General features: G+C 34.6%; 1 protein-coding gene across 1 annotated transcript; it reads left to right on the forward strand.

The window, feature by feature from the left end:
* Positions 1 to 10,317: 10,317 nt before the first annotated feature.
* On the forward strand, positions 10,318 to 26,451 carry LOC123542181 (ras-related protein Rab-22A-like). The gene is made up of 7 exons (XM_053531365.1): positions 10,318 to 10,512; positions 11,017 to 11,113; positions 12,277 to 12,346; positions 13,492 to 13,585; positions 17,077 to 17,106; positions 17,632 to 17,757; positions 19,073 to 26,451. Exons 1-7 carry the CDS (start codon positions 10,470 to 10,472, stop codon positions 19,264 to 19,266), a joined length of 654 nt encoding a protein of 217 aa, XP_053387340.1. The 5' UTR covers positions 10,318 to 10,469; the 3' UTR covers positions 19,267 to 26,451.
* The last annotated feature ends 313 nt before the right edge of the window (positions 26,452 to 26,764 follow it).

Raw genomic sequence — 26,764 nt, forward strand, 5'->3', positions numbered from 1 at the left:
AAAAGATTTTAATAATTTTAGACCTACTGACCTAGTTTTGGAACGCAGTTGACCCAGTTTCAAACTTGACCTAGATATCATCAAGATGAACATTCAGACCAACTTTCATATAGATCCCATGAAAAGTATGGCCTCTAGAGAGGTCACAAAGTTTTTTTATTATTTGACCTACTGACCTAGTTTTTGAAGGCACGTGACCCAGTTTCAAATTTGGCCTAGATATCATCAAGATGAACATTCTGACCAATTTTTATGGAGATCCATTCACAAGTATGGCCTCTAGAGAGGTCACAAGGTTTTTCTATTTTTAGACCTACTGACCTAGTTTTTGACCGCACATGACCCTGTTTCGAACTTGACCTAGATATCATCAAGATAAAAATTCATACCAATTTTCATGAAGATCCCATGAAAAATATGGCCTTTAGAGAGGTCACAAGGTTTTTCTATTATTTGACCTACTGACCTAGTTTTTGATGGCACGTGACCCACTTTCAAATTTGACCTAGATATCATCAAGATGAACATTCAGACCAACTTTCATACAGATCCCATAAAAAATATGGCCTCTAGAGAGGTCACAAGGTTTTTCTATTATTTGACCTACTGACCTAGTTTTTGAAGGCACGTGACCCACTTTCGAACTTGACCTAGATATTATCAAGGTGAACATTCTGACCAATTTTCATGAAGATCTCATGAAATATATGGCCTCTAGAGAGGTCACAAGGTTTTTCTATTTTTAGACCTACTGACCTAGTTTTTGACCGCACGTGACCCAGTTTCGAATATGATCTAGATATCATCAAGATGAACATTCAGACCAACTTTCATACAGATCCCATAAAAAATATGGCCTTTAGAGAGGTCACAAGGTTTTTCTATTATTTGACCTACTGACCTAGTTTTAAAAGGCACATGACCCAGTTTCGAACTTGAGCTAGATATCATCAAGGTGAACGTTCTGACCAATTTTCATGAAGATCTTATGAAATATATGGCCTCTAGAGAGGTCACAACGTTTTTCTATTTTTAGACCTACTGACCTAGTTTTTGAGGGCACGTGACCCAGTTTCGAACTTGACCTAGATATCATCAAGATGAACATTCTGACCACCTTTCATAAAGATCCCATGAAAAATGTGACCTCTAGAGTGGTCACAAGCAAAAGTTTACGGACGCAAGCACGGACGCACTGACGCACGACGGACACCATGCGATCACAAAAGCTCACCTTGTCACTTTGTGACAGGTGAGCTAAAAATACTATAGTTATAAAAATAGAGAGGACGACGTGTGCTTGCCGAGGGAAATCACACCTTCACGCATGTTCGAGTTTTATTGCATGTTGTATCAGATTGGAGATATTGAAACCTGGTGACCGACTGCTATGAACTTACCTGATGTTTAAACGATTTTTTTATGACACATAATTTTAAAACCAAGATATTTAGCAAGATATTTACAATTTTAGTCTTCTGTAAACGTAAAACAATGTTAAACTTAACATGGTTTATGGAAAATATTCAAGTTATCAGAGTAATTTCCAGATTTTCTATTAGCGCAGGACACACATCTTGCGCAGCAACAAAATGTCGTTCACGTTCTGGCGAAAATTACTCTAAATCTATTTTGTACTATAAAACATTAAAAAAATATCAATACGATTTGTAAGAAATATATTTGAAATATCGGTGTCATTTCAGGATTTGCTATTAGCACTTGACTGACATCCCATGCAGGCTACCATGTTAAAAAGTAAAAAAAAACAACATTCCCTATAAAATATACTTTGAATATTTGATGTCATTTTAAAACATTCTAACACCTGTCGAGGGTTCAACGCAATAAGGGCGTATCTACATATAATAATCATATGTAGATACGCCCTTATTGCGTTGAACCCTCGCTGTGTCAAATGACTCTAATACCGACTTCAACAGAAATTTATAGTCCGTAAATTACCAGGGACATGAACATCTCTTAACCGCATAAATATACTGATCTACTTTAAAAAAAAGTATATTTCTTGTTCTTTACAAATCAAGCACAACGACCAAGTCAATTCACACCTTCATGCATGCCTGATCTCCGTCAGTTTTATTATTAAACAATTTTATGTAGGCCTAAAAGTCTAGCCCTCTTACTAGATTCAATTTTATCGGGAGATATCATCCGTATGTTATAAGCGTAGACTCATTTACCAAACGCGCAAGACAGTTACCCTCGCATATAACAAATGTCAATAAGGTTGCCCGATTTACAAATCGTTGCACTAATAACAAATTGGTTATTTGCTAGATGCGCGATTTACCAAACGCACAGATTGGCTATATGCGCGTAACATTACCGCGAGAATAGTGATGTCCCAAAACGTCCTATTATTTGGACTATGGTTCCATGGTCTTTGTTGCATTTGGCCGAATTTTAGAAACGGGCAGGGACGTAGCTGGTCCAAAACCCAGAGAAACTGTGACCATGTTTGTCGTACAAGAGCTTTCTATTCTTCTTCTTCCGGTATCGATGCAGGGCCAAGAAATGACATTGTCGCATCGTGGGATCTATTGATCATATGCGTCGTTAAATAAAGCTTACCTCATTGTACGAAATGATTGGGTGCGAATCCTGAATATTTGTACATTTCAACAGAGTTCATGATCACTGGATGGTATGTCATGTCCTGAAAATAAATTAAAAAGACAAATTACCTGTTCGTCTTCATGGATAAATTTCGTTGGTATCTCGCCTCTGGCTATTTTTCCAAATATCGTATCGCCACCCGGCTGCGCTTTTTGTGCTTTCGCTATTTCGTCAGCGTTAGTCGGTACAATGCGTTTTATTTTGTATTGAGTTATTTTGTTAATTTTATTAATCGAGTTTTTAAAAGTAGCCTCTCACACCGTTTCTCAAACTGACAAATAACAGGATTCATTTTTGTCTGTAAAGTAGTAAAGACAATACAGAAGTGCAATGTTCTCCGTGTGACAAGATCTACAACCCCCATGACCTTCACATACCATCTGAAGGGTATTCAACTATGTGTAGACAGCAGTACAAAGTATCTTGGTGTGGATATACAGTCTACTCTAGTCTGGAACCAACACATCAACTGCGTAACCAAGAAGGCCAATAACATGCTCGGCTTTCTCAGAAGAAACCTATCAACGGCTACAGAAGAAATCAAACCTATTACACCTTGGTGCGTTCTAACTTGGAGTACTGCTGTACAGTACGGAGTCCCCACAAAAAAGGCCAAATAGACCAGGTCGAAATGGTCCAGAGAAGAGCAGCGCGCTTTGTTACAAACCGCTACAGAAACACCAGTAGTGTTACAGACATGTTACAATATCTAAAGTGGGACTCACTGGAAAACAGAAGAAAGAATGCACAACTCATTATGCTGTACAAGATAGTTAATGACCTTGTTGACATACCATCGTCACAGTATCTGAAACCTGCAGATTCACGGACAAGAGCATCACACAAACATAAGTTCGAGCATAACTCACCCTCTAACGACTACTTCAAGTACAGCTTTTTCCCCAGAACCATTCATGTGTGGAACAGACTCCCAGCCAGCGTCGCTGAGGCTCCTTCATGGCCAACATTCCAATACATTGCCAGTAGTTTCGGCAAAAGTAGTCTCCCTTGAATATACACGGATCGCGGACCCGATAACGTTTATCGATAAACAGTTTTACTATAGGTTTGTATAGGAAAATATATTTCAAACATTAAAAACGTATTTTTATCGTTATTTAACAAAATTTTATAACCTCGTGAAGTAATCTTCATTTGTTGCCCTTTATTTCAATATATTTTTTATCGATGTGATACAAAAACTTATTGCTTCCATTTTTGTTTGAAGTTGATGACTATGGTTTCTATGTATTTGTATATAAAATTTTTGAAAAGATCGGTTATGTCGGGTTTTAAAAGGCTATAAAAACATTTTCTATCAAAATGACATTATTTTATAACCTCGTGAAGTATTCTCCATTGTCTGAACATTGTCTGGGTATTTTTTATTTTAAAATTGAGTAATGACAAATTGCTTCCATTTTAATTTGAAAATGAAGTAATCGCAATCTTGAGCACGCTTTTCACAAATATTTACTTGACGGTACGACGACACAAGGCAATGCTTATCAATGTGTTGCATATCTGTTTGAGCGATTTATTTATTTATTCATTTATTTATTATAACATATATAAATAACATGTACTTTATTTGGCATAAAATGACATTATAAAATGACATTAATTGGTATATTATGATTAAAGGTAAACATTTTTGAATTGGCAAACTTTAAGTCATATCTTTAATTGGAATTTTTTTCTTAAAAAGTCCGCATTAAATTAATTTAAAAAGGCAATTAGAATTAATTCTATGTAACTGCTTTACAAACTGTGTGCCGGTATATTACTATAAACTGTTCTATAATTGAAACATTTCGCGAAAATTTTTATATATATGTGCCTAAAATATTACATACAACCATGGCTTCTTTACATTCACTGATCACTGCGTGAACGTAAAAGTATAAATTACAAATTAAAGAATGATGGTCATGTTAACTGTGGTGATAAGTTGAATTATTTACCCGTGCATGCATTTCAGCAGAAGATGAAAAAAAGGTGCACTTTACGAAACTTATTATTCAAGTTGAAAAGAAAAACAAGTATATATTTATCAAATACAATAATCACTTTCACCGGTATATGACCTGTTTCATTATCATGATATTGGCAGATATTTTATATGAAAACAAAGACATTTTTATAACTATATTATTTTTCTACATTCCATAAAGGAAAATTAATTCCTACTCCACAAATCTTCATGGTCCGATGGGGACCCCTGTTGTGCAAAATTGCCCATCAATTAGCTGCTATTACATAATCGCTGATAAGCAGCAGATAAGACGGGGGGTTTAGATTAGATTATCGTGGCGGACACCTCTTCGCAATTGTTTTATGGTCTTAGTGCGAATATTGTGAAACAGTGAAGTTTTATTGTAATACAATAATTTTTAATAGCAAATAGTTATTTTAGGTTAATTATAAAATGTAAGATAGTATATGTTTTAGACAATTATAAAATGTGTTTTTAACAAATGTATATATAATATAAATGTGCACAAAGATGACTGAAATGAAATGTTGAACTTATATAGTAGTGGATCTAGGCATTTAAAAACACACATAACACTAGAAATTGCCAAAATTTATATATGCGTTTAATTCAGTTTAGGTTGTGTTGTCCAGCTGTTCGAAACTATTCTGAAACAAACTGTTTAACTGTCACCTAAATTTCTTTTATAATTTTCTACATCCATCTAAAATTGTATGCAAAAAAAGTATAATAAGTAAAAAAAAGTACATCTGTGATCAATTTGCCGTTAGATAATTTAATAAATAAATATCTTGTTTTATCGTTTAAGCTATAAGAAGATATATATGACAGAACATCTCTACTTTATGTCTCAGTTGATGGTTTTTGGGGGTAATTAACGTAGCCTGGGGTGTTTAGCTTGTCTCCATCCGGTGTATTCGCAAAGGTCCATAAAACATCACGCGTAAAACATTTACAGTCAATATGCAGTAATTGTCAAAATCGAAATTTTCAGGGCGATAAATTTGAAAAAAAAAATATAAAAAAAAATAAAATAAAATAACACGAGAACATAATTTTACAACACTACGCTTGACAGCAAAAAGGGGAAAGCTTTCAAAAGGGAATTGAAAGAAAAGGAATTGGTTTGTGTGATGCTTTATCCTTTACCACTAAAAAGTGGCATTTTTTATTTTTATATTTTCGGCCCATGCATTCAACGAAACTTAAAACTTCACCCAGCATATACATGGCAGAAAATACACATTACGTACGCATGATGAACAAGTATTTTTACCGTAAAATCATACATTTTACTTATTGTTTGATATATAATTATTTATAACTCATGGAACAATGTCGGTATCTAGCAAAGTCCATGAAATACAATTAATTACAGTAGCTTAAAGATGTGTTATATTCTGCTTTAATTTTCATACTTCAATACTTATCATATCTAACCAAGACGCGTTGCTCAGAGCCGAGTTTACCTATATATGTATCGATAATTTGGTGTAAAGGGAAACAACTACAACGGCGCACAAGGCAAAAAATCAATACCGACAGGAGTTGCGGTTCTCGTATATTTCACGCTCAAAGTTGGGGATGCTTTGGCATCATTCAAGAGGGAGCTATCTGCCCAGCCCTTCTAAGGGGATCTACATGCCTGTCTGTTGCATCTCAGATGACGGGGGAGCACTGCCGGCGGGACCTTGTGTCCTGGTAGCGCCACGCAAGCCGGACTGGTCACTCTGATGGGTTGTAGTAGACGGCATACTCACACTTTGTATCATACTTTTATCTTTTATGCACCCATTCTTGACCGTACTATTTTCTGTCTTTACTGTTTTTATCGTGACTTTGTTTCTTGTCCGATTCTTTGCGCACCGTTAAATCATGGTCAACGATGACAGTTTAACGTATCATATAGATGTAGATGTAGACAAACATTCTGGAGGTAATACAGGCTCCCGCGCCTATGTTTATTCTGTCATATGCTATTGCCTCTGCTTATCTTATGGGCTGCTACAGTGCTTAGTATACTGTATGTGCTATATCTAGCTTGCGAGTATGCTTTTGTTTTTTTGTTTTTTATTTTACACTGTCTGTATATGTGACATGCTTTCTTTTATGTTGTTTTGTCATTTTGCTACTGTGAGGAAGTTGCTGTACTAGCCAGTAGTTCTTTCCTAATCTAATTTGGAGGGATACAGTTTTTTTACCACCATTTCTTAAGCATACACTTTTGTTTTGCTTTCTGGAATTGCGGATTTTGAATATATACCAATGACGCAGTAATTTACTTCGAATAAGTATCGAAGCATGCCTTTACTTCAAATCTTTTTACTTTACATGCGTTTGAATGCATAACTGTATATATCACCAAAGCTCGATCACTTATCATATTGATGAATATGGAACTTAGCCGAATCAAATCCTATATATATTTGGTTTCTAACTTTCAAAGCTCTGTAAGCGTTTGTACCATTTTGGGATTTTTTGAAATGTATTCTTTTCATAAATGTACTAATGTAAATCACCTTCCATCAGTACTGTACGTGCTATCAGTACTTTGATTATTTTCTTGTCATAAAGACATCACTATAATACACTACAAAAATTCTTTTAAGATACGCGATAAAGACATTCCTAAAAGACGCGAATGCACCTTTCAAAAACAAACAAAACACGTTAAAAGATGTCTCGAAAAAGACGTCTTTATAAAGACGTAAACGTACCTTGAAAAACAATGAAAAACGAGTCATAAAGACCACGACAAATCTGCTCGGAGATTGATATGTAAGAAGAAGAAAATAAAAAGGTGGAACTCTACAGGTCGCTCAACACGACAAAAATGAAAATGCTGCAGGCTCGGTTTGATTGAGCCAGTTCAGTAGAAATGTATGTCACCGCCCAAGCCCTCTATCCTCGGGTGAAGAAGAACTAAACATTTTCACATGTTAAAAGTACAAAAATGCGATTTAGAGACACCCGCAGATGCGCTCATACTGCTGTGCACATGGAACCTTCATTGATAACTAGTGGGAAATTCAATGAAAAGCATGGTCGCCAGGAAAAAACGAGAAAACAATGGACAGAACTATACGATCTGGAATTTTGAAGGGGAATTACGGGGACTGTATATCACAGAAACTGCCAAAAGACAAAATTAAAAGGCAGGCACCCTATCCAAGGGGTGATTAAATAATTCCTAAAGCTATGAAAGCGGGAATATTGGAACCACCCAAGCCGAAATGTTTAAACTGAAAAAACTAAAAAGTACCGATACATGAACATAACAGAAAATTCGGGCTGAACGATCTAGAAAGATCGAATAATACAGCCCTGATTGAATGGTGGGAGACTTTTTACAGCCGCCACACGGTACAAACAACGCTGCTGTGATAATGAAATAAATAAAGACATTTTATTGCCCCTGGCTCTGAACAAAGTATTTCTTTTTAAATAACTAAACATATTTTCTTGCCCCTGGCTCTGAACAAAGTATGGTTTTGGTGGTACGCCTAAAGTGCGAAAATTACTCCTTTTCGCAAAGGAGTTTTGCATGCAGAAAGGAAATATATCTTTCTAACTACTGACTATATTGCTTTTTTCAATATAGTATGAATAACATGATAAAATATTCTCCTTCGTTTGCAACTACACTGTCAGACCAGTAGCCTCGATGAAACTTGTGGCTTGCCGCAGATCCTCAATGCCTACATACAGTTTCTGGTGGATCTTTCAGCCAAGTCGCAGCTCGCTCCTTGCCATGCCTTTTACATCTCTGAAGTATATGCTCCGTAGTCTGATCTTCCTCACCATATGTACAAGTTGGTGATGGTGCCAGTCTGTATTTCTTGTACATGTGAGCATTGTGATTGTTGTGCCCTGAGCGAAGCCTGACCAGCATCACTTGTTCAGACCGATCAAGGAGATGAAAAGTATCTTCCTATATCCTTAGTCTCGATCATGCCTTGATGATGGTGACTTTCTCCTTGTAGCTCACAGGTGTTGTTGGTTGTTCTGACTGAGCTCCTAGCTTAGCCAGTTGGTTGGTCTGCCTCTTCATCGCCTGCGAGTCCACAGTCGGATGGAATCTACAGAAGTGCTGCTTTGCAGGTTATACCCAGGCTCTGCATTATCCTGGCTAGCTGTGGAGCTTTATTGTTGATCAGAGCTTCAATGACAGACAGTGCATATGTGAGAAAGACGACTGAGGAGCTTTCTTCTGATAAAATGTGACACCCGAAGGAAAATTTGTGACACTTCATAAAACCGTAACCTGATAAACTCTTTTTCGCATATGGAAATGCTATGCGAAAAGGAGTTATATTTTTTATATACTGAATATAATTGTTACCCTTGGGTTCTGTTAAAACTTCTAAGACTAAAATAACAGCATATATGCTTGAACCACAACACTGCTACAGTTCATCACTTTATTTTTCTTTACTTCACAAAAGCATAAGGTTGCAGGGAACACCGAAATGATACAATTCCTAATACAAGACTTGGAAAAAATATTTATATTACTTACAAAACCTCAGAAATAAGCTTGCAGTCTATATTTTAACAAATAAAACAAGAGCTATTCATTCCTAACCTGAAACAATGACCATTACAGCAAGAAACATCAAATAGAGGAACCAATTCAACATGTCCGTCTTCTACAACTGACTAGGAACTGACCACACGTACGTGACGCTTACAACAATGATAAAGGCGGTAGAAATGCCCATGACAGTCAAAGGGAGATACCTTGTACCGGATTAAGTAAATAATTCAACCTGGTTACATGATGCATTATTTTTTCAGCACAAAATAAATAATATAATTAAATCACATATTTATATGAAAAAAAATAATCATTTTCGATGTTAAACGAAAGATCTGTGACACTATAAAACCATAATCTGGTGAACTCCTTTTCATATATGGACATGCTATGCGAAAATGAGTTATATACCTTTTGTATTTCCAATTGCTGAATATAATGCATTTTTCCAACATATTATAAATAATTCGACAAAATCAAATACCTGAAGAAGAAAAAGTTGATGTTGAATGAAAAATCTGTGACACTTTATATGGAAACCTCCTTTTTCTGTTATATTCTGTCTGTATTTAAAAAGAAAAAAAAAGGTAAAGCAAAGGTAAAGTTTCTTGTTTAACGTGGATAGTCGACGAAAATCCCCACCTGGAATTGATGGAACAACTATTTCCAGCCGAGCCCACGGTAGGCGTCACAGCATCCAGTCTAGGCCGATCCTGCTGGAAACAGAACCTATTTGAGTAAATCACCCAGCACTGTACACTAGTCGGGATATCAGCCGTGAACTGGAATCGAACCCGGACCGCTGGTGTTGAAGTCCAACCTGCTAACCACTGCGCCACTGTCAGACCAGGGTCACTCAAAATGAAGAAAATTCATTTTTGAAAGACCCTGGTCAGACCAAAGAAGTATAATTTATTTTTATAGCTCTTTGGTCAGACTAACCATGTAGCCAGGGAGCCAGGCAACGCGAATGTTGGGGTCAAAATTACAGAATACATTCTGTATATAAAAAGCTAGCAAATTGTTCTAATATAGTCATATCTTTCTTAAATATTGACGTTGCATAGTTATACATTTTAGAAAGATGCAATTTGGAAAAAGAAAAAAAAATATTGTTTTGTATAAAATCTGGAAAGTAATTAGTTTCGAAGTGTCACGTGATCTCAAAATGGTGGACAAACTAACTTCCGCGTTTCGTTCCAGATCATCAATTTTGTAAATATTTTTAGAATTGCGCATCGGAAATCCACGCATGTTTGCAGAATATAACAAAGAACATCACAGAAACAGCTGAAAATGAAATCATTAGAAGCAAAAGTCGTAGTTCTTGGATCTCAAGGTATAATTTATCTCGTCTAGTTTTATCTAAGTTTAGTGATCTAAAATAGAAATACAACATAATAATTTTAAATTTAAGAAAGAAAATGCAGACCAATATTTCATGAACGAAGTTTCCTAACCAGTTGGATAAGATGACACTCACCAGTCACACTGGCTCAAAAGTTTTTTTTATACACATTCATTGCACAACAGATATCTGGACTGGACAAATGCGTGGCCACTGTGTTGACTGCCTGCTGTGATATGACCAATATTTATCTTATTGAAATTGTTTACATACAAAGAACCCAAATTTTCGATTGAAATGCTTTTTTAAAATATTCCTAATTTGCTATATAAAAAAAGACACCCTGCAGATGGCCAAATGGCAGCCGTGTTGACTTCCACCATGGTTTGACTGAATTATTTATCTTATTGAAATTGTTTACTTATGTTGCCATTTATCAATCCAAACGGTTCAATTGAAATGCTTTTTTTAAATGCCCTCTCTTTCTCTCTACAGGTGTGGGAAAGACTAGTGTTGTTATCAGATATGTAGGAGGAATGTTCAGTAAAGCTGTCAGTCCAACCATTGGTGCCTCATTCTTTACATATAAATTGTAAGTAGTATTATCATTGTGATGCCTGTCTATTAATTTGAAGGCCCACTAGTCAGAAAGTGAATGTTGAACATATAGTCATTCATAATACACCCTTCAGGTCTAAAAAAATTAGGGTAGGTCAGAAATCTTTGTGTTTTTGGAAAGAAATTTTTATTAAGTAAAAATTTAGGGTAGGTCGTGATACTTGAAACAAACAATTTTTCTAAGCCTTACTAGTCAATATTTGTAAGAGATGCCTGTCATTGATTGATCTAATTTAATGGTTTTGCGTTAAGGTTAGGAATGTGTTCATTCATTCTGAAATTTTGGGAGTTTTTATTGACAGGCCTTTGGAAAGTGGAGTATTGTGCCTTAGAACCAATTGGTCTCCAATACCAAATACATTGAAATATGTAAATGTTTTTGTAGACTAAAACAATAGATGCAATAAATTTTGACACATTACTTGATGAAAAAGTGGATGTTATATTTTACACATGCAAGTAACAGACATAAGATAAGATAAGATTTATTTTAAGTCGTCAAGACAATAAATTATAATGCAAGTAACATAAGCTCTGATGAGCTTTTATAATCGACTATATAACACGTGTATGTTAACAAAAGTAAATAAGCTACAAGTAAGAAGGATAATTTACAACATAAAATCTATGAGAAACATGCTAATCCTACCAACTTTGGTTTAAAACTGTTTAAAAGATGAAATAATTACAAGCTGACCAAGAATATGGGGCAAAGGTGATGAGCAAGAATATGGGGTAAAGGACAGACAGAAAACCTTTTAATTATTTTAAATTCTTACTTTCTACGCAAAAGCAGCTTTGTCTATAGTGTTTCCTTTTTATAACACGTTTTGGCATTTACAAAGATCCCAGCTGCACCTCAAGGCATTCTTATATATATATATAGCATGGCAGATTACCAGCCTGGCTGCTGTGACCAAAATTCCCATGCCAGCTTTCTAAATGTAAAAGAGGTTAATTAAGCAAATTGAACACAAATTGAACAGCTTGAACCAACAGTCACAGATGAGAAGTTATTTGTATGATTATGCATGCACTATTCAATCTGGTTACCAAAAAAAAAAAAAAAAAAACTGACTTGATTTAATCATCATCATAACACTTTTCTAAAAGCTATGTAACTTTTGTTTATTTCAGAAATGTAGACAATTACAGAGTGAAACTTCAAGTTTGGGATACAGCTGGTCAAGAAAGGTTTAGATCCATGGTTTGTACAAACACAGTCCAGTAATTTTACAACCCCTTTAAGAACTAAAATGTACCTTCATAGTGTTACATTGTTGAAATAGCAGTGTGGTCAGTAATTTTAATATAAGCTGTACAGAGATCACAATTTTGGTGTTGATGAAACTTGGTGAGAATATTTCCCTTTATACAATCTCAGAAGAATTTTAATCCAGGTTACCTGGTGTCAGAAACTAGGTCACTGGGTCAAATAATCTAAAAAAACCTGTTTACTTGGGAGGCTACATTTTCTGCCTGATCTTCTTAAAAATTGCCAAATGTTTGTCTATTATTGAGTTAAGTTGAAGTTAAGTTCTACACTGGATTATTAAAACTTTGAACTATGTCAAATGATAATTAAACCTAGTTACATGTAACACCCGAGGTCACATTTTCCAGCATAGATATGGAACAGGGTATTCTGAGATCAAAAACTAGGTCAATAGGTTGGATCTCAGAAAAAACTTTTCCACATAATCCAATACCTGATCTTCATGAAAGTTGGTCAAAATGTATTTTTTAATGAATCTAGGCCAAGTTTTAATCTGGGTCATGTAGGGTAAAAAACTTGCTCTTTAGGTCTGTCATATTATATAAAAACTTTGTTTGCTCTAAGGTAGCCACATTTTCTGCCTAAGTTCATAAAACTTTGTCACAATGTCTTTATGAAATGTAGGTAAATTTCAAAACAGGGACAGCTGAGTTCAGAACATGGTCATGAGGTCAATTCATTGAAAAAATCTTGTTAACATACTAGAGCCCACATTTTTACCTGATCTTTATGAAATTTTGCGTTGTCTTTATAAAATCTAGGTGAAGTTCAAGTACATTAAAAAAACCTGGTCCCTACTCTAGGTCAAATCATTGAAAAAAATTGGTTCATTTTCTACCTGATTAATACAGTAAACATGGTCAGAATGTTTTGTGTGATGAAATCTAGGTCAATTGAAACCTTGGTTTCCTGTGGTAAGAACCAGGTCACGTTAGCAATTTAACACCTTCATGGACATGCATGCTTAATAATGTTAAAATAAGTATTTGTGCTTAAGTTAAGTAATTAACCAATGTTTTTGGCTTCAAGCCCCAACAAACATGTGATTAAAATTTCTTAAATTTGTTATATTTCAGGCCCCTATGTATTACAGAAAAGCCAATGCTGCCATGTTGATATATGATATAACCTCATCAGATACATTCTATGATATTAAAGACTGGGTTAGTGGTAAGTCATGTTGATATATGATAAATCATCATCAGATACATTCTATGATATTAAAGACTGGGTTAGTGGTAAGTCATGTTGATATATTATAAATCATCACCATGGTACATTCTATGATATTAAAGACTGGGTTAGTGGTAAGTCATGTTGATATATTATAAATCATCATCAGATACATTCTATGATATTAAAGACTGGGTTAGTGGTAAGTCATGTTGATTTATGATAAATCATCACCATGGTACATTCTATGATATTAAAGACTGGGTTAGTGGTAAGTCATGTTGATATATTATAAATCATCATCAGATACATTCTATGATATTAAAGACTGGGTTAGTGGTAAGTCATGTTGATATATTATAAATCATCACCATGGTACATTCTATGATATTAAAGACTGGGTTAGTGGTAAGTCATGTTGATATATTATAAATCATCATCAGATACATTCTATGATATTAAAGACTGGGTTAGTGGTAAGTCATGTTGATTTATGATAAATCATCACCATGGTACATTCTATGATATTAAAGACTGGGTTAGTGGTAAGTCATGTTGATATATTATAAATCATCATCAGATACATTCTATGATATTAAAGACTGGGTTAGTGGTAAGTCATGTTGATATATGATATAACCTCATCAGACACATTCTATGATATTAAAGACTGGGTTAGTGGTAAGTCATGTTGATATATGATAAATCATCATCAGATACATTCTATGATATTAAAGACTGGGTTAGTGGTAAGTCATGTTGATATATGATAAATCATCATCAGATACATTCTATGATATTAAAGACTGGGTTAGTGGTAAGTCATGTTGATATATGATATAACATCATCAGATACATTCTATGATATTAAAGACTGGGTTAGTGGTAAGTCATGTTGATATATGATAAATCATCATCAGATACATTCTATGATATTAAAGACTGGGTTAGTGGTAAGTCATGTTGATATATGATAAATCATCATCAGATACATTCTATGATATTAAAGACTGGGTTAGTGGTAAGTCATGTTGATATATTATAAATCATCACCATGGTACATTCTATGATATTAAAGACTGGGTTAGTGGTAAGTCATGTTGATATATTATAAATCATCATCAGATACATTCTATGATATTAAAGACTGGGTTAGTGGTAAGTCATGTTGATTTATGATAAAACGTCATCAGGTACATTCTATGATATTAAGGACTGGGTTAGTGGTAAGTCATGTTGATTTATGATAAAACATCATCAGGTACATTCTATGATATTAAAGACTGGGTTAGTGGTAAGTCATGTTGATTTATGATAAAACATCATCAGGTACATTCTATGATATTAAAGACTGGGTTAGTGGTAAGTTATGTTGATATATGATAAAACATCATCAGGTACATTCTATGATATTACATATATGACATAACCTCATTGGATACATTCTATGATATAAAGGACTGGTTCAGTGGTAAGTCATGTTGATTTATGATAAAACATCATCAGGTACATTCTATGATATTAAGGACTGGGTTAGTGGTAAGTCATGTTGATTTATGATAAAACATTATGAGGTACATTCTATGATATTAAGGACTGGTTCAGTGGTAAGTCATGTTGATATATTATAAAACATCATCGGATACATTCTGTGATATTAAAGACTGGGTTAGTGGTAAGTCGTGTTGATATAATTATGATATAACCTCATCGGATACATTCTGTGATATTAAGGACTGGGTTAATGGTAAGTCATGTTGATATATGATAAAACATCATCGGATACATTCTATGATATTAAGGCTTGGGTTAGTGGTAAGTTATGTTGATATAATAATGATATAACCTCATCGGATACATTCTATGATATTAAAGACTGGGTTAGTGGTAAGTCATGTTGATATATGATAAAACATCATCGGATACATTCTATGATATTAAAGACTGGGTTAGTGGTAAGTCATGTTGATATATATGATAAAACATCATCGGATACATTCTATGATATTAAGGACTGGGTTAGTGGTAAGTCATGTTGATATATGATAAAACATCACCGTATACATTCTATGATATTAAGGACTGGGTTAGTGGTAAGTCATGTTGATATATGATAAAACATCATCGGATACATTCTATGATATTAAGGACTGGGTCAGTGGTAGGACAAGGGGGTTGGTTATGGTAGTTGTGCCATAAGTAATTTAATTTCCACCATGGCAGATTGAATTCATCCTTGTATTTTCATAAAGATTGTTTATTATTTTTTTATTGAGACATTCACTATTTCAATTCTGATTAATTGTATGAAAAAATATTATTTTCTATGGTAGCTTCATTTTAAATACATAAAAATTCAAATATCACCATCACAAATTCACAATTTTGCAACATGCTAAAATAGTGCTGTTTTTTTTTTTTTTTTTTCATAAATGAAAAGTCAGTCAAACAAAGACAGCTCCCAATTAACATCAAACTAACACATGAAATTATATAACAATATAAATGGCGTATATCTTTCTGCTATCTGCTGTTAAAACTGTTAGCAACATTTCACTGCCCAACACCAGTATAACTTGATATGCTGTCTCCTCTGACAGCCCAAAGGCCTAAAAAATTGTTTGTTTCTGGTATCCCGACCTACCCTGAAAATTTGCCACAACCCTAAATGTTTTTATGGTGTTGGGAAAGAAAATTCAATATTTTCGCTATTTTATATACTGTGAAATCATTTAATTTCGTGGGCATGAAATTTCGTGGTTTCCGTCAAAACAGCTATTTTGTGGGGATATGAATTCGTGGATTTCAACTTTTGAACATAAAATGAATGGAAAATACTTGTTCATTGGGATTAAATTTCGTGGATTGACTCAACCACGAAATCCACGAAAAGTAGTCCCCCACGAATATTAATGATTTCACAGTACTTTTCATTTTATGTTGCTCTTTCTTCCTTGTAAAAAAAAAAAAAAAAAATTCCTACCTTAGTAACATACCCTATTCATTTGGGGCATGTTAATAACTGGTAACAAATTTTTTTTTTAGGTCTTATTTAAAAAAAATACATTGTACTATATAGTGTTGTACCGCCTCGGTAGCCTAGTGGTAGAGCGTCCGCTTCGAGTGCGGGAGGTCGTGGGTTCGATCCCCGGCCACGTCATACAAAAGACGTAAAAAATGGTACTAGCAGCTTCCTCGCTTTGCACTCAGCATTAAGGGGATAGTGCTAGGACTGGTCAGCCCGGTGTCAGTATAATGTGACTGGGTGGGGTATCGTGCCACGTGTCTATGGCGTGATATTCCAGTGAGGCAGCACTATAAAGTTGGGCATTGTGCTCACTGCTACAAGTAGACACCGTCGTTTATATGACTGAAAAATTGTTGAAAAAGACGTTAAACCCGAACACACACACACACTATAATAGTGTTAACAGTTAGTTTTAGATATTGTGAAACTGAGTTGTATGTTTATTGCATTTTAATTTCAGAATTAAAAAGAAATGTTGATACTCCAATAAGTAAGTTTGTTTTGTTCATATAGAGTTTAGTGCTGCTTTTGAAACATTTTTTAGCTGTATATAGTTTAATTAATGCAATTAAATGGTAATTTAGTTGTCATTTCCGACTGTCTCTTGATTGCAATTTTTATGAAAGTTGAGAACGCAGTAATGTTACAACTTCTGCCCTCTGAACTGATCTAGCTCTAATCAGAGATCAGATCTTATGTCAGTTATCAAATACCTGGTAATAATTCAAGTAGGCCTATCTGTTAATTCAAGCAAGTTGGCTAAATTAGCCAAGATGTTCACCACAAATTGATGAACGCCTTAATTGTCGTTTTTGAATTCATGCTTACTGTATGAATAATGTTACATGATGCATGCAGGCATAGACACATCCATTGATCCACTCAGCAGGACCTAATACACATGATAAGAGTAAGTTTCAGTTTTTAAGTCTTAAAAATAATGGTAACAATGATGGCATTCCAATATTTTTTCAGTTTTTAACTATTTTTAAAGGTTTTTTGTTTTGTTTCATAGTTACATGTCTTGTTGGCAATAAATGTGATTTACAAGATGGTCGCCAGGTGAAGGAGGAGGACGCCCAGGAATACGCTGATTCTATAGATGCTTTGTTCTTTGAGACATCAGCATTGAAAAATACAGGTAAAATTGTGGCCGATTTTATTATTTGAACCGCACCATGTGAAAACCAACATAGTGCATTAATGTGACCAGCATGGATCCAGACCAGCCTGCGCATCTGCGCAGTCTGGTCAGGATCCATGCTGTTCGCTAATGGTTTCTCTAATTGCAATAGGCTTTGAAAGCGAACAGCATGTATCCTGACCAGACTGCGCAGATAAGCAGACTGGTCTGGATCCATGCTGGTCGAAAATGCACCATGTTGGTTTTCTCATGGTGTGGCTCTTTTTAATCTTTAAAAAATTCTTCATGTTTTATAATAAGGATAAAAGAGTAGTTAATTCAAAATGCTAAAATATTACTCATTTCATTGTTTGAAAATTTAAAAGTGCATTGCATCAGTGGACAGTCTTTCTGTTGAAATAGAGAAAACGCAGATCTATGGATCACGGGGTCACAAGTTTGATCCCCAGGCAGGGCGTAAGTTCTCTGTGATGATTTTACGAAACACATTGTGTCTGACATCATTCTTCCTCCACCTCTGATTCATGTGGGGAAGTTTGCAGGTACTTGTGGAGAACAGGTTTGTATTGGTACAGAATCAGTCCAGTAACACCAAAACAAACAAACAAAAAACATTACAGCAGAATGTAATTATTCTCTTTCACATTAGACAAAACTCCTTGAAAATTATATAACCTCTGCAGAGTAACAAACACTGAAAACACACTTTTGTCTTCCATATGGCGAGGTTGCCTTTTACACATGCAGGTGATGAAATGAATCTGCCACCTGTATAATGAAGCCTTTTGTTGTAAGCCGTCGATCAGCTAAAATCCCATATTTCTTTTGGGCACATTAATGTTAGCCTGCCTTGAGCAGCCACATTGTTTCAATCCCTTTTCTGGCTACTGTAAAATCATTTAATTTCGTGGGCATGAAATTTCGTGGTTTTGGTCAAAACGGCAATTTCATGGGGACATGAATTTTCGAACATTAAATGAATGGGAATTTTACTTGTTCGTTGGGATTAAATTTCGTGGGTTTAAATAAACCACAAAATCCACGAAAATTAATCCCCCACGAATATTAATGATTTCACAGTATTTAGTATGGGTTTGATTGCACATGTATAAAGATTGCATGTCATAGTGCCAAAAGGTGACCACTGTATTGCTGTACGTCACTCTTCACATTTTCGTTTGATGCATAATGTCAGACTATGTCTTTCATCAAGTTGTGAAATAAAACTTGTTGTCTTTATTGGTGGGTTGTCTCCCTTCATAGATGGTTTGTAACACAAGTTTTACTGAATGGTATGGTTTTTATGTTTCAGGAATCGAGGAAGCATTTTTAGAGGTTGCTAAGAGACTGATTAAACTGTATGAAACCTCGCCAACATCGGGGCTGCAGTCAAATAGCCCTGAAAACTCACCCGAGAAAAACGATGAACGTATACATATAGAACCGCCCTCCAGGCATAAAGGACCACCCCCTAGTGAAGAAAACCAGTCAAAGTGTTCTTGCTAGTATATGTCATTCCTGTTTTTTGTCAAGAACCGCCCTCCAGGCATAAAGGACCGCCCACTAGTGAAGAAAACCAGTCAAAGTGTTCTTACTAGTGTATGTCATCCCAGTTTTTTGTCAAGAACCGCCCTCCAGGCATAAAGGACCGCCCCCTAGTGAAGAAAACCAGTCAAAGTGTTCTTGCTAGTGTATTTTATCCCCGTGTTTTTGTCAATATGTGTGTTAATGTTCATCATTGTTCAGAGTAGTTGTATATATTGTGTAAGCTATATATATGATTGTTATTGTTTATTTTATTTATTTTTTTAAACAAAAGATATTATTTTGAATTGGCTTTTGATGCATTAACTAATCTGTGACATCATAGAAAGATTGTGACTTCTACATGTACGCTAACTTTCAGATGAAATAAACGTATTCTAAAAATAGTCTGATGAATTGAATTCATTTGCTCGCTGCACGTAAATTTGCTCGCTACTCATAAATTTGCTCATTTAAACACACATTTATGTTTTATAAATACATAATGAGCAAGTTTCGCTGAACTTTCAGAAAACTTTCTGATCTGAATTTTGACAGCGTAGACGCTTAATGAAATAAAGTATCACATGTATACATATCTATACAAGTTTGAAATCACAAACTATCTGTTACTTGTATGTCACAAAAATTAACATGTAATAGATACTAGTACTTTGGATAAAGGTTTATAACCATTTTAATTTATTTTTAATTAAAATGTGCCTTGAGTATTATCCACAAAACTGGGTGTTTAGAACATTCATAATTCTCTTTTAACATGCAGGTTTTTTTTTTAGAAACGTCATACTATTGCTGCTTCAAAATTCTTGTGTCAATATGTACCATAATCCATTTACTTTTTACATTTATTAGATTTATATTGCTCACAAGTTAGGTGTGATTTCAGACATTTTCCATTTTCAAAACATTCAAGTAAATACATTTTGAAGGAAGGTGTCAGGCAATTTTGCCAATTACTCCTGACATTTAGTGCATCGGAGCCATGTCATTTAGTGTTTGAAGTTACAGTATATTGTTTCTGTCAGAGAGCTTACCGATTGAATTTTACTGTTTAAATGTATTACAAATTTAGAAATTTGTTCCACATTTTTTTAGACTTCCTGTTGTACTTAAATGAGTACAATTTATGACCTTAATTATATGTACATTAGGTTGGCTAATGTTGGTAATGGTTTTAATTTTTCTAATATTCACATAGTGACATGCACATTTTAAATACTCGTGAATATTAAGAAGTATAAGCAACCAGGAAGTGAAAATTCTGAACAGCCACAAGATGTCTGTTGACTGTCTAAATGCGAAATGAAAGAAATGCGCTGTGCTATGAGAAAACCAACATAGTGCGTTTGCGACCAGCATGGATCCAGACCAGCCTGCACATCCGCGCAGTCTTGTCAGGATCCATGCTGTTCGCTAACAGTTTCTCTAATTGCAATAGAGTTTGAAAGCAAACAGCATGGATCCTCCAAACGCACTATGTTGGTTTTCTCATGGTGCGGCTCAAATTTCACTAGTTTAAGGTTGAATACATTTGACGAGGATTTTCTAGATTTAAATTAATATCTAATATTGAAATATTTTTGCTAAAAAATGAGCAGAGAACATCTTTAAGATGTTGGGAAGTCATTGTAATAGATAAACTGCTGACATATTAAAATGTTTCTCCATGTTGTGTTAAACTCTTGATATGTCATAAAAAATTAGGCCTAAAAAATTGGTTGTTTCTGGTACCCGACCTATCCTGAAAATCTGCCACGACCCGAAATGTTTTTATGGCATTGGAATTTTGTTTATACTTTTCGCTTTGTGTTGCTCTTTCTTCATTGTAAAACAAACCTAAAAAAATCTACCTACCTACCCAATTTTTTTTTGGCATGTTACCGGAAACAAACATTTTAGTTAGGCCTTATCGTGTTTAGTAAATGTATTTAGTTTGCTCAAGTAGCTTCATATTCTATTTTTGTACATTACTGTTAATACCAGCATTTGTTTTCAACTACAGCAGAAAAAACATTTTCAGAAAACCTCACATATCAGTTTTGGCATGAAAAACTCTTTATTTTTGCATTTAAATGGCAGTATTTTCTTTCATCATTTTTGAAAATATTCCATTTGCTAACCAATCAGAAAGTTGCTTATCATTTCAACATGTGCAGGATTTGTCTTAGAAACGGCATTAAAAAAGAAATCAATAATTGAGCCGGATCCATGCTGTTCGCTTTTAAAGCCTATTGGAATTGGAGAAACTGTTAGCGAACAGTATGGATCCTGACCAGACTGCGCGGATGTGCAGGCTGGTCTGGATCCATGCTGGTCGCAAACCCACTATGTTGGTTTTCTCATGGCACGGCTCAATTTAGATTTTTATGTTTCCAGGAAAGTTATTAAAACTGTCATACAAGATTTTTTATTTAACATTTATGTTTTTTCAGCTGTGATGTGATTTGCACCTGAAAAGAAAAAAAAACAAATATTACTGTAAAAGGAGAAAGGAGAAATTTTCACGAGGGTTTAATTTTTGCTAAATTCGCGAGGCCCCAATCTCTCGTTAATTAATCCTCGTGTAAATATTCACCATTACAGTAACTATAATTCAAACTCAAATAGTATACCATTTTTACAATTTCACAAATATTAAACTGAGAGAACATCCTCCAAATTAAAAATTCGGGAAATTTTGACACAGCAAAAATATGTGCTTTTACAGTAATAGACTAAGGTTGTCAGTAGGACTGGGACGATTACTCGGTTAATCGGATCCGATTGGATTACTAGGTGAAACCGGTTTCAATATTGCAAAACCGCTAATCGCTTTAAAACAATAAACATATAAATGACCGGCACATAGACCCGCAGTATATTTCCGCTAAAACACATCAACTTAAACATAATCAGTAGTCTTGGATTTGCTTGTCGTGATATATCTAAAAATACACCAAAATATGACTTATCAATTATCACACTGCTTCCAAAACGATAAGTCCGTATGTTCCTAACGAAGCAAACTGCTGGAAGTACCTTTATAAGGTTGTCAGTAAAGAAAACAGCATTTCAAATATGGCGGCCGATTAACCGGTTCGATTCGGTTTCATATAAATGATTATCCGGTTTCAAAATTTTGAAATCGTCCCAGTCCTAGTTGTCAGTAACTGTAAATATATTTTATTACATACTCATTTAAAAACTTAAATAAGTTTCAGTGGAACCTGAAACGTCAATATTTTTCCATATTGACATTCAAATTTCATATCTGGTGTGTGACATCAATTTCCTGGATTATTTCATATATTAAGATGTTACATTGTGTGTATAGATTAAAAATCTCTACTCAGCTGATGATATTACAATATCTTTATATTAAAAAAAAAATCACCAACATTTATATTTGAAATTAAAACAGGGTCTGCCCTACATTCTTCTGATAGGTGTCTCATGAGTAAATCAGAAGAAAACCAAATGAAGTGCCATAGATTCTGTAAAATATGTCTGTTTAATGTTGTTCTTTTTTTTTTTCATTCAATTTAATATAATATATTGACATGGTTACATGTTAATAGCATGTAACAAATACTGCAGTTTGAGAAATCACAAGTTCAGGCACACGAGTTATAAAACTGAATTTTGAGACCAGTCTCAAAATTCTATCATGTGATTGGTCGACTTTTGGCATATATTTGAGCTTGACAAATGGCAATGCTGCATTGTAAGACTTGTGGCCAGACTCAGACAATTATGCAAATGAAATGTTAATCAAGCTTTTGCCAACTATAAGGCTTGCTTGTTTTCTTTATATTCGTATTAATCACATGTTCATCTCAAAGATGACTTTACTTGATTTTTGTCTGAAAGAAAAGTAGTTAACTCTGATTAATTTAACAAATGTCATATTTTTGACCTGCATTGACAGATCTAATCCAGTTTGTCTATGAAATTCGACAATGTAAAATTTTAAACAATGCCTCAAAGCCTTATGAAGGCATGTGGTAATGTTGGAATATGTGTTTTAATGTTCAAGTTATTTTTATGTATTAATTTTACAGCATTTTACTGGTGCTTAATTAGTTTGAAAAGACTTTGGTTATAACATGGCTGCCATTTTTTTTATCATGAACATAAGATATATAAATTCTTATTTTCACTACTTGTTATATCATATATTTGTCATAGGTTTGAATAATTTATTTACATATTGAATCCATTTTTTTATCACCTCCTTTTATGGCTCTAACAGTAAAAGATGATGAAGTATGCGTATTCCTTACTTGGAGTTTCAACATAAAATTTGAAATCACTATCATGGAACTTTAAAAAGGTATTTAGTATATGTTATACTACAATTAGCCACTGTAAGAAAAAAAAAATTGAGGAATGAATGGGAAAGATTAATGTATCTTGAATATTTTCTGAAATGAGGCATGTTCGGCATTTAAATACTGACTAACTGCTCCATAGAGTTCAAATGTTTGAACCATTAAAAGCTTAGTGATAAATGTTATAATGAATTTTCTTCAATTTTTGTAGACATCCTCATAAAACCCATTTTTTGTCAAGAAAGAAAATCAAACTTGTGTGAACTGTTCTGTGTTATATTTATGTTTACTCTTTGGCTCCCTTCTGTGTAATAAATTTCAGTACTGTGATGCATGCCAGGTTGTGACATAAATAAGCTAATATATTTCTTGAGAGCATTTTGGTAAGATGGTCAAGGGAGACAACTCCTACAGTCCCAGATATATTGTACATATACTTTTTTTAAACATTTATCTCTAAAAACTCTTGAGCTGACGTTGCTTCAGAAGTCAGGAAAGACAGTTCATAGTTATATTGAGGTAATCAGGCTTTCCACATCCTACCTGGCCTAAAGAAGTTTTTCAGCATTTAACGCATGTTGAACACTTATTAACTGGATATTTGTTTGTCAATTGTACATGCTGTAAGATCAAAAAAATTTGGACACAATAGTACTTTCAATGTATTCTTAAAATTGTAGTATCTTCAGTTTATGTGTGTATTAAATTTGATCTTAGACATAAAACAATGTCGTTTCAACAATGTATTGCCAATACTCATTTTGTTCATGTAAATTCTTTGTTACAGTATTCTGTGCTAGTTGCAAAGGCAGAATCACTTGTCGCTAGCATGCTAAAGGTTTAGATATTGTCACAGCTATATATTTTTTTTGTCTAAAATTAACTCTTTGTCTTCAAAATGAACTTTACATCTGGTAACTTTTACTCACAAAACAATTTTGAAAGAAGCAAAAATAAAAAAGGTACATCTTGCCGAATGTGCAATATATGGAAGGAGATGTGTTCTGTGATTGAAACTCCTGGATTTTTGGTGTAAACTTTAGAAGATTATAGAAACCAGAAAATTTGAAAATAGTTCTAATTAATTAATAGTTGAATAGTTTAAACAGTTTTGAAGACAATATCTTTATTTTAGACAAAAAATGTAAAATATCTCTGAGATTACATTTCAAAATTTTACGAGTCATACGGAATATATTGCATTTCTGTTATGTACAAATACTACATTTAAATAGTGCCTTCCTATACACAAACCAGTCAAATAATTGCTGAACGAAGCCTAAATTTTCTCATTTCTCAGTTTATTTTGGTACATGGTATATATTTTCATAATTTCTGCACAGTTCATGGTTGTTTTACTGGGCCATTGTAGAAAAGGGTTATAGAAAATTTTATTATGATCTGTTTTTAGCTTAAATTGCAAATAATTAAGTTTTTCACAATAGCCTTGAATATATCCAAGGTCTGTCATATTGGCCTTTGTTAGGTCTGTTGTACTGGCCCATGAAAGGGCCATCTAATTGGCTTCTGTATGGTCTGTTGTTCGAATGCTTTTCTTCTTTTTATGCCCCCGAAGGGAGGCATATTAGTTTTCAACTGTCCGTTCGTTCGTCACAACGTTAACTTTTTGCATGAAGGCTCTTTACTCGCGAACCACTGCACCCAGGACCTTCAAACTTCACATGCTGATAGTACTTATGGAGTACACCACCCCTACTGACTTTGGGGTCACCAGGTCAAAGGTCAAGATCACAGGAGCCAACGTTAACTTTTTGCATGAAGGCACTTTACTCACAAACCACTGCACCCAGGACCTTCAAACTTCACATGCTGATAGTACTTATTGAGTACACCACCCCTACTGACTTTGGGATCACCAGGTAAAAGGTCAAGGTCACAGGGGCCAACGTTAACTTTTTGCATGAAGGCATTTTACTCGCAAACCACTGCACCCAGGACCTTTAAACTTCACTTGCTGATAGTACTTATTGAGTACACCACCCCTACTGACATTGGGGTCACCAGGTCAAAGGTCAAGGTCACAACTTTAACTTTTTGCATGAAGGCACTTTACTTGCGAACCACTGCACCCAGGGCCTTCAAACTTCACATGCTGATAGTACTTATTGAGTACACCATGCCTACTGATTTTGGGGTCACCAGGTCAAAGGTCAAGGTCACAACGTTAACTTTTTGCATGAAGGCACTTTACTCGCGAACCACTGCACCAGGTCAAAGGTCAAGGTTACAGGGACCAACGTTAACTTTATGCATGAAGGCACTTTACTTTATGCATGAAGGCACTTTACTCGCGAACCACTGCACCCAGGACCTTCAAACTTAACATGCTGATAGTACTTACTGAGTACACCACCCCTACTGACTTTGGGGTCACCAGGTCAAAGGTCAAGGTGCTGCGGGGGCATTTGTCACCATTAGTGACAGCTCTTGTTATCATGTATAACCAGCTTTTCAAGTACTTAGTATACTATACATAATTTAATTCAATGCTTACTTCTCATGGAAAGTGTAACCAGATAATGCCACAAACTGTATTTAAATTAATTTTTGCATTCATGCCTTCTCAAAAGGAACTGGCTCTAAAGTAAGATTGCAGATCCAGTCTAGAAACTCCAGCATTTGATTGGCTCTTTTGAAACACCAACTTGAAATTGACCAGTGGTATGGTTTCATTCCTAGACTGATCACCTAATTTATGCATTTAGTTAAAACTGTACTAGTATGTACATGTATTAGGCAATTGTGTTACTTCCATAGTTCAGTTGTTATTATGTAATTTGAAGCTTAAGAAAAGTAATAAAAATTTAATGAAATATGCTGTTTTCCTGTCTTTATTGTACTGAAGTTTTTAGTTTGACTATACAAAGTATGGAGAGCTGTCCTAAACCCGGCGTCGACGCCCTTCCGCGTCTGCACTTTGGTTAAAGTTTTGATGGACTTTCACTTTATCTCTGTAATTACTTGATGGATTTGTTTCAAACTTAAAATAGTTATTCTTCATCATATGGCACAAGGGCCATAACTCTCATACCAATATTTCATAATTTATCCCCCCCCCCCTTTTTACTTAGAATTTCAGTTTAAAGTTTTGATGCACTTTCACTCTATCTCAGTTATTACTAAAGGGC

This window comes from Mercenaria mercenaria, chromosome 19 (genome assembly GCF_021730395.1).
Source record: "Mercenaria mercenaria strain notata chromosome 19, MADL_Memer_1, whole genome shotgun sequence".
In the NCBI taxonomy this organism is placed as follows: domain Eukaryota; kingdom Metazoa; phylum Mollusca; class Bivalvia; order Venerida; family Veneridae; genus Mercenaria; species Mercenaria mercenaria.